Raw genomic sequence first — 9,277 nt, 5'->3', positions numbered from 1 at the left:
ATTCACACACCTGATTTTGTTGGTTTATTTGTGCATTAGTGTATGTTTGCACTTGATAAGGAATTGGGGTGAGCGAATGGTCATGTATACACATCGCTTCAGTTGGTGTGAGAAAGCAAGGCGTCATCGCACCTGCGAGCGCGCTGAGTGGAAAAGGTCAATATGCCAGTCATTCTCTATTAGTCAAGGTTAGTGTGAGTAACAATGCAGTTGAACCTTAGTATACATCCAACACTTCAAGAGAAACCTCATCGAGAGTGCAGATCTTTCTCCAAAATAGGCTATGTTATAGCGCCACGAGAATATGCACAATATATGAATTTGATTGTTGTGTTTCAAGTATGAATTCTTCTTTAATCAAGTGTGACTGAAATGTGTAGGCCTATTGATGAGACATATTATTGACTAACATTTTTGGAATCTGGACCTCTTTTAAAATGATTGAAGTTTGAAACAAAATGCTCATCATTGTTTCAAGTTAAGACTCCTGGAACACACCGTAAATCCTCTCGTATACGTGTCAATTCTGTAGAACTACGCTGTAGTATGTTATGTTCTGTTTGTATATGCTTAAATATGTTTTACTCTTTATTTTAAGAACTGCATATATTTTACTTGCACAACATAAACATAAACAATTATTTCGTCCAATCAAATAAGAAATAAAATACATCGCCAATTTAAATGAATTTTGCCATGAATTGGTGAACATTGCTATTTCAAATTTATTACACGTTTCCCCTTATTTCTCTAATTATTACATTTTTATTACATTGATTACTCAAATATGATTAGGTAGGCTACATATTTGGCGTGCTGTCCGTTACTGAGTGGCTCAGGGCTATATACACATTTATGTTGTTTTATTCCATTATTGTCAGGTCCAATGAAAATAACAAAATAATGCCCCAAAATAATTTATGATATATTTATAGTTTTTTTTGGCCAATTTGTAAATATTTTCATATTAATTAAAAGGCCGAAAAGTCATAAGAGATACAGTATGAAAGACGCTTCCTGTTTAGTTGGAAAACGAATTCGAAATGAAATAATTAGGATGTATCGAATGTTTCTTCACACTAAGGGTGTCCCAATGAACCAATCAGAGTGTGTTTAGGAGGAGCGTGTTGGAGGCCGAGACAGTCAAAAACTGATGTCTGCACGCGCACCTGGCATAACGTTGCGTCACGGTATAGAGAGTCAGAATGAAAACACAAATAGGCTACATTAGATCGCAAGGCAACATACAGCAACTATCTTAAAGAATTGTAAGACAATGTTACAGACGGAAAAATTTTATTAATTTGTTAACTGAACAATATAAAAGAAAAAGTTATAATATTATATATTTAAACTAGCAGAATACCTGAGCCTGAAAATCTGTCTCTATGGATAAGTCAAAAAACTTTCGAATTGATGCTCTGTTATCAGAGAGCTCTCAGCGGATAGTTCGGGAGGATTCACCGGGACTGTGCAATGACGGCACCGACATCGAGCCGATGACCTGCAAACGGACAGATAATTCTCCTTCTCGAGCGTTTCAGCTTCACACAGGGGTCATACCCAAACCGGGCGTTTTAAACATTTGCCACCCAGGATTAACATCATATTCTCAAGGGTCGATCCCAGGAATGTATCCTTCACCTATGTACTCCATCGCAGCGCTTGGTGCGCAGCACCCTGCTTTCGCCTATTCTGGTTTTGCGCAGCAGTACCCGGAGCACCTGAAAGCAGCAGCCATGGCCGGTTCATTCCCGTTGGAGCATTGGCTCCGGGCAGGGCTGATAATGCCTCGCATCGCCGACTACAGCGGTATGTTAAATCCCTCCTGCATCGAATTGTAAACATGCATTGTAATATTCTTTGCTATTATCTTAGATGACGAACATATAAACTTTTTATTAAGCAGGTCGGGGTAAACATTGTCTGAATAATGACACTTTAATCGCTACCGCAGCAATAGAGTATACTTTTCATAAAGCACCAACATTTCTCATAATTAATAGGCCTATACATATGTTAGTTAAATTTGTTAAAATATGGATGTTACATGTAACACTAAATCATTTGTTCATGCTACTTATCCAATTTAACTGTTCAGTTATTCACACGTAGTCTATTGTATGTATCTCAGCAAAAACACAATAAAATAAACTCATGGGCCATAAATATTCTCAAGCATAACTGAATCAGTATTTACTGCTAACGGAACTATAATGTAAGCTTTTTTATCTTAAGTCTTTTCATAGCGTCATAAATGACAGCTCCATTAAAACTGCCTTCATTCAAAGGAAAACCATAAAGAAACACTTAAACCAATCTGAGCTTCATCAATAAACTTTTCTGGTAGCATTTATTGAATTTTCATTAAGTTAATGGTGCTCTCTGGTGTTTTATCATCCAGCTAAAGCAATATCTCCAAGCCCTGTCATCAACAATAAACTCAAGAACAGCTTTTGTCATTTGTTTTTTTTGGGGGGGGGTGGATATGTATTTGTTGCTGCTTATTCTCTGTGTCTCGTCAAGTTTTACAAATGCCCTTTCCCCTCTCTCTTTTTTCAGGGGCACCTCAGCCTGGTTTGATTGGAAAGTGTCGTAGACCACGTACAGCTTTCACCAGTCAGCAACTGCTAGAGCTGGAAAACCAGTTTAAACTCAACAAGTACCTGTCCCGACCCAAACGCTTTGAAGTGGCCACATCTCTCATGCTGACTGAGACACAGGCAAGTGGAAACATTGTCTTAAGATGGGACAGATGGGGAATCCGCTATTATCTGCCATGACTGACAAATCTATAAATCACCATTCATATAAAAAAACTGACAAATACTTAAAAACAAGCAGATGAGATGAGTTGTTATATATTTTCCAGGTGAAAATTTGGTTCCAGAACCGACGGATGAAGTGGAAGCGCAGCCGCAAAGCTAAAGAACAAGCTGCACAGCTGGAAACAGACGGCTGCAAGTCAGGCAATAGATCAAAGAAGTCCAAAGATCTCAGTCGCTGCAGCACACAAGATGATGATGAGGATCTCGATGCAGAGGATGATGAAGAAGAGCAAGATTTTCAAAAATCTATGAATGTTGGTGTGGGTCTACCTCACCCTTCAGACTTCTTGCATCACAGCTCAGAGCTGAGTTACAGCTCCCATAGCTCTTACTCTGATGATGACCTAGAGGAGATCGGAGGAGACCGAAAGATCAGACTCGGTTTATGAGGAACTGATGACACCTGTAAATGTTGTGTAAATGTGCGTTCATTAATTGGACAGCTAACTGCCTTTAGGTTTTACTTCCCTAATCCATAAAATCCATCATTTAAGGACTGAAACTGTGGATGTTGAAACCATTCTTTAATCCTCACTTGTTCATGAAACATTCATTAATGAATATCGACAGGACATTTGCAGTCATAAAAACACTAATGACATTTTAAAATAATGAATGATAAAGGTCTTCCTGTTTATTTGCACTTAATAATTTTTCTTGAAGGCTGCTTGTAAACTGCAAGTGTAAACTGCTTATGTGTCTTATGTGATAAAAATCTTTATATGTTACATGTACATTTTGGTTGACAAACTGTGTAAGCTGTTGAACCAAATGCAGAAGCCTTTGCAAGTCACAGGTTGACACTTGTGCTGTACATAAAGGAAAACATCTTTTGTTCAATAGTATGTAGGCAAGCAAGCAAGCGTGGATGATGATGATGATCAGAAGATTGTCCAGAGGTCACTGGTGTCAGATTCTTTCACTAACCATTGACTGAAGAACACAGAGGAACTGTTATATCCTTAGCAAATATTGAACATAAGAGTAAACTGTGAACAGTACATTATTAAGTCAATTATTTTATGTCATGTTGTTGCTGTAGTGTTTTTAATGTTATTTAACTGTTACAGATTATATCTAATTTATAAAAGAGATCAGGACTGTGTCTGTGTGAATTTCAAACAATGTTGTTGAAATATGTATTCGGAAAATAAGGAAATAAACACAAAGTTCAAGATAAAAAGACAGAAATCAGTTTCTCTCACTTACAATAATTAAATGATTTTGTAAGGCATGTGTGTGTTTGTATGCCTGGAAAATCTGTGTAAAGATGAGTGAAAGGTTTACAACTGTAAATGAAAATCTCCCCTCTCAGGCCCATATATTCATTATCTCTCTCTTTTCTTTGTAACCTCTAGCTGACATAGATGGTGATTAAAGAACAGATGAATCTGCAGTGCATTATAAACAACATGGGCCCTGATATTTATGACCACAGCCTTTCAAATATGAATTACTCATGGGGGTTTACTGATAGGCAAATAATTAAGTTAATGAAGGAGAAGTAAAATAATCTACTCCTTATGCTGATGTCACCGGGCCATTTAATTTTCGAAAAGATGAATTACCTCAGTGACCAAAAGGGCATTTTTACAGGGGTGTGGTGTAAGGCCAACAATTAAATATGAATGCAGAGGAGGTGCAGTCGTGTGTCTAAGCCAAACTAGAATAGGACACATTCATATGTTGATTAAATGCATTGCAGCGAAGCGAATAAATAACTTGCCAAGTAAACTCGGGCACTCAAGGAGGCAAACTGAAAACATTAATCATGCATTTGGAAAATTACACCTGCAGGTCTTTCACCTGAGAAAGTGTGGTCGACTTAATGTGGCGCTGCACAGACTTCGGCCTGTATGACATCAAAACACCGCGAGAGAGATACGAAAGCATTACGGCTCTCATGGTATATTTTACGTCGATCGGTCTGCGCAACACCGCATTCAGTCGCATAAAGTCGAACACCATTGCTGTGTGTATTTTGTCCCTCGTCGGTGTCTGTCGTTGTCATGGAGATCAGATACACAACTAAACTATCAGTAAAACTTTCAAAACGACACACATTTTCCCCTTCAGTTTTCCCCATTTTTGATAAAACAACATGGCGTAAGTTAGAACTACTGTGGTAAGCTAATTTTAGTATTATCCTTTAAGTAAAATAAAATATAACTTTGCGGTTTTGTGTGCTTTAAACAGACAACAAGATACAGCAATTACATAACTGTGAAACACCAGTGAAGTAACGTTAGTTTCTGTAGCAAAATTAGATACGATTAATTTAATAGATTCCGTATTTAGCTATAACGTTAATTGATTTAGGCGATCATTACATTATTTAGGCTGTGTTGTCTAAACGTCAGTCATTTTAGAGAACTAACGTTAAACATAAAATGGTTGCACTAGAACACCCACTGCATCACTTTATCAATAACATTTACTTTAACTATCCTCTCAGGCAATCACCTTTGCTGTCAGTGATTTCCTTTAGGCAAATTACTTAAGTAAATATAGAGGTAAAGAATTGAGTGGCAGGGTCATAAATTTACACTTGCCTTATTTAACCTCAGACAGGCATAACAGATCTTGCTTTTGCATTAAATGGATAACCGTTGAGTAGACCTATGTGTAATAGAAATATACAATGTTACATTTATTTGGCCTTAGGGTTTAGGCCTATAATTAATTTAATTACTAGATTGATCTTTGATTTTTTAATTGTATGAAATATTTGAATCTCACAAATATTAACCACACTTGGTCATTGTTTTAGTTGCAATGTTGACCGATTATCCAGTGAATCCTCTGAATTCTGGTGTCTTTGGAATCACACACCGCCCACACAGAAAGGTAAGAGGTGTAGTATGCTTTTAAAAATGGAGTCGTCACTTAAATTTTGTGGGTCGACATTGGTCATTTTTCTTCAATGTCTGGGGCCTTCTAAACCTCCTACCTGCATTAATTCTAAAAAGACAGTCCAACCCTTTGATTAAAATGTTTCCAAATTTGATTCTGTTCCTTGTTTACCCTGTTACTTTACAAACAACAAGATATAGGTATAGTTTAGAGTATGTTCGAAATAAATCAACGTAAAAAAACCACCACTGCGGAGTACAAGCAGTTCATCGTAGTTATTTAATCGTGTTACACTTAGGACTATAACGTGGCTTTTTGCAGCCGGTCTGCCGAAATGCTTTGCTGATGTGTACTGCCATCTGGTGGTGCAAATTGTTAAATTATTTTGGCACGTTTGAAGATGGAAGGTGGACGATTCATGCTATCCTTAGGTTCACTCACTGATATTATGAAATAATTCGTAAAGTAATATTAATGATAAACATTTGCTATCTTTTTAATTATGACTTGCATTTCTGTTTTTAGCAAGTGTCAAGCTTTAGGTCGGGTGGTGTTCGGAAGAGATCCCAAAGCTGCTTTTTTGGAGTGGAGACCCTGGCTGAGCTGGTTTGGGAAGGCTGGGAGCCAGGGCTAGAATATACCAAAGCACTTTCTCTTAAAAGCATACATGGAAAACTCCAAAAACTGAGCTTTAGGTCCGTTAAAGCCCAAAAGTGATTTAATCCAGTATGTGTGACAAAATATGTACTGACAAAATATTGACTGATTTCTGTATGGTAAATTACAGACCTCCTGTGTCCAAGTTCTTCAACACACTGTTTCCACAGACTATCCTTCTGAGCCCAGGAACATCTTTTTCCCTTCCAATCACTTTTCGGCCGGTTGAGAAAGTAAAACAATTTTCACAGTAGCTATCGCATTTTGCATGACTATTGAGTGTTTTCATTGTATTGCTTTGTTCTTTGCCTTTCCAGTGTGAGTGTGTGGACACGATAGAGTTCGAGTGTAAGGAAGGCTCATTCCAGGTGTCTCTGCGTGCTATAATTCCTCACTATGCTTTGGAAGTACCAGACACTGTAATGCTGCCACCCTGTGCTGCCCAGCACAGCTCCCAAACCAGCTTTGTCTTTCATAACTCTAGGTAAGCAAGGATGAAACATACATACAGCTGCTAAAGAATCTTCCGAGACTTCAGAGGCTCTTATGGATGGTGGCTAAGACAGCAAAGAATACAGATGCAAAAATATACTCTTGTTTTAATTTGAATTTACTTGTATCATTTTTCAAATGTTCTGATGAGTTTACTATTATTCTAAACCATAAAGTCAGTGACCCTAAACGTTTGAACAATAGTGTATGTTTTTAGTAAGTTGCAGACTGGATTCAGGTGGTCTGTGGATCCTCCGTTCCATATCTCCCCTGAGACTGGGCAGTTAAAACCTGGAGAAGAGTGCAAGGTTACAGTAGAGTTTAAACCAAAGGAAGTTCAGGTGTACCAGGCCGAGGCCCACTGTGCTTTCGGTGATGATGGGGAGAACAGCTGTACTGTACTTCTGTGTGGCCTATGTGAGTACATGAAGCTTTAACTGGGCCATTTTGAGAATTTCATCTAATAGTTCTCTTAAATATTAAAAAAGTTGAACCTTTAAATTCCTGTCTATAGCCAAGTACCCTTATCTCCAGATCTGCACCGCTGAGCAGGAGGAAGACTGTAAGGCGCTTGAGTTTGGCAGCTTGGCAGTGGGAGATTCTCTTGAAAGGCACTTTGAGATCTACAACCCGTCCACTGTATGATTCCTTTCCTTCTTTCTTTCCTTATTTAAATAGCTTATTGCTCAGATGCATCTTCTTTCTCTCACAGTAAACTTCTCTCTGTGTTAGGTTAGCACAACATTCACTCTTTCCTGGTTGAGACGACCGCCTCTTATGGACGTGGTGTTCCGCTGTGAGGTGCGTGAGGGGAAGATCGAACCTCATTCAGTGTTGAAAGTCCCTGTGTGCTTCTCCCCACTCACGGTGGACTGCAGAAGTGTGGACTACCTCTGTCTTACCTGTCCTGGTGCTGTAAGCAAAGATCTGCTCAGAGTGTCTGGATCCTCCGTAGGTAGGTATAGCCCTACAGTCGGTAGTTGCAGTTAATAACCAACACTAATAATAAATGTTATGAATCATCAGATTCATATATCATGTTTTCAATTCTGTCAACTATAGGACCAATAGTATTTCTAAGTACCTCTGTGTTGGACTTTGGCTGTGTTGAGGAGGGCACAGAGGTCACTCACACACTACAGATAATAAACTCGTCTGCAGTATTGGCTTATTACCAGTTTGATGTGAACACTTGCCACAGTGTGTTCGTTGTTGACCAACCTGGAGGCACCCTGCCAGGCAACAGCAGACTCACCTTGCGTGTGAAGTTTCGACCACACCACCCTATTGCTCATCACAAGATACTGACCTGCTTGCTTCTCCACAGGGTGAGTTGGTAGATATATCTGTCTGTCTCTTTATGTGTGTGATGATTTAGTCTAATATGTGTTTGATTACGCTGTTCTTCCTTAAAGGAGCCTTTGTTTCTGGATTTGATTGGCACCTGTCATTCAGAGCAGTTGAAACCAGCCATTTTAAACCCCAGACACTTGAATAAGGACAGATCAAATCTGTTAAGAGGACTCACCTGTTACCCTCCAGACATACTGAGTGCCATGCTGGAAGAACATAAACTGAAGCTGGATGATAGCGGAGCTTTGCAGGTGTTTGTCTGTCTTTAATGCAGATGTTTTTCTGTCCAACACAATTTCACAGGAATTGGTAACTATTTTACAAGGTGGCTAATTTGTATGAATTCATATGATCTTGTTTTAGTATGTGTTAGTAGGTATATATCTGTTATAATTAGATGAAAGTTAATAACTTATCACAGACACTTGGCCATGTAGTATAATAATAGATCCTGTGCATCTTCCTACTTTAGATTGCAGCAGAAGACAACTCCACTCCCCTCTTCAGACCACGGAGTTCTCTAGAAGAGTATTTCCACAGTAATTCAGCACCTGAAGCAGAATTAGGACTTGAAAACACATCAAACCCATCTAAGTTCTCTACCCACCATGTTACGGCTCAACCTTCTGAGCTCCTTTTTTATGATGGCACAACATCTAAGTCAGTCTCCATAACCAACCACACAAAGGGCAAGATCTGTCTGGCATGGACTCCTGGCACCAACTGTTTCTCCATCTCTCCTCTCTCCTGCGAACTGAGCCCTCTAAAGTCCACAACCTTCAGAGTGGCATACGTTCCCAACCAGCAGAACAGCTTCCATGCAGAACAGCTTGAGTGTTTTGCTTTTTACAAGGTAACGGGAAACTGAGATGAATGTGAGCATATTTTTGTGAGGCAATACATCTGTGACTTGGTCTCTAACGGTTGATTTTGTTATCCCCAGGTTCTGAAAGGCAATAGATATGTGGATGATCACACTTTGTGTCCACCCTGGTGCTTTACAGTCAGGGTGAGCGGTCACTCTTTTCAGCCTGGAAAAGAGCATTTCGTCCCTAGCTTCTCTCTTCAACACTCTCGAATAGTGAGTCTGGCAA

General features: G+C 39.0%; 2 protein-coding genes across 2 annotated transcripts in view; both read left to right on the top strand.

The window, feature by feature from the left end:
- The first annotated feature begins 1,388 nt into the window (after nucleotides 1-1,388).
- mnx2a (motor neuron and pancreas homeobox 2a) lies at nucleotides 1,389-3,217 on the top strand. The gene is made up of 3 exons (XM_057336791.1): nucleotides 1,389-1,812; nucleotides 2,563-2,723; nucleotides 2,873-3,217. Exons 1-3 carry the CDS (start codon nucleotides 1,389-1,391, stop codon nucleotides 3,215-3,217), a joined length of 930 nt encoding a protein of 309 aa, XP_057192774.1.
- Nucleotides 3,218-4,840: 1,623 nt separating this feature from the next.
- The window catches only part of cfap65 (cilia and flagella associated protein 65), a 44,901-nt gene continuing 40,464 nt past the window's right edge, over nucleotides 4,841-9,277 (top strand). The window contains exons 1-12 of the mRNA XM_057336170.1: nucleotides 4,841-4,953; nucleotides 5,599-5,675; nucleotides 6,207-6,376; nucleotides 6,469-6,571; nucleotides 6,656-6,822; nucleotides 7,048-7,247; nucleotides 7,345-7,469; nucleotides 7,563-7,785; nucleotides 7,893-8,158; nucleotides 8,246-8,434; nucleotides 8,656-9,036; nucleotides 9,127-9,264. Of these exons, the coding sequence (XP_057192153.1) occupies nucleotides 5,604-5,675; nucleotides 6,207-6,376; nucleotides 6,469-6,571; nucleotides 6,656-6,822; nucleotides 7,048-7,247; nucleotides 7,345-7,469; nucleotides 7,563-7,785; nucleotides 7,893-8,158; nucleotides 8,246-8,434; nucleotides 8,656-9,036; nucleotides 9,127-9,264 (2,034 nt within the window). The 5' untranslated portion in view covers nucleotides 4,841-4,953; nucleotides 5,599-5,603. The remainder of the gene's footprint in view (nucleotides 4,954-5,598; nucleotides 5,676-6,206; nucleotides 6,377-6,468; nucleotides 6,572-6,655; nucleotides 6,823-7,047; nucleotides 7,248-7,344; nucleotides 7,470-7,562; nucleotides 7,786-7,892; nucleotides 8,159-8,245; nucleotides 8,435-8,655; nucleotides 9,037-9,126; nucleotides 9,265-9,277) is intronic.

Source organism: Triplophysa rosa, linkage group LG6 (assembly GCF_024868665.1).
Source record: "Triplophysa rosa linkage group LG6, Trosa_1v2, whole genome shotgun sequence".
Taxonomy (NCBI): domain Eukaryota; kingdom Metazoa; phylum Chordata; class Actinopteri; order Cypriniformes; family Nemacheilidae; genus Triplophysa; species Triplophysa rosa.
Note: the sequence above shows the minus strand (reverse complement) of the source record. Positions and strands in the feature narration are given on the sequence as shown.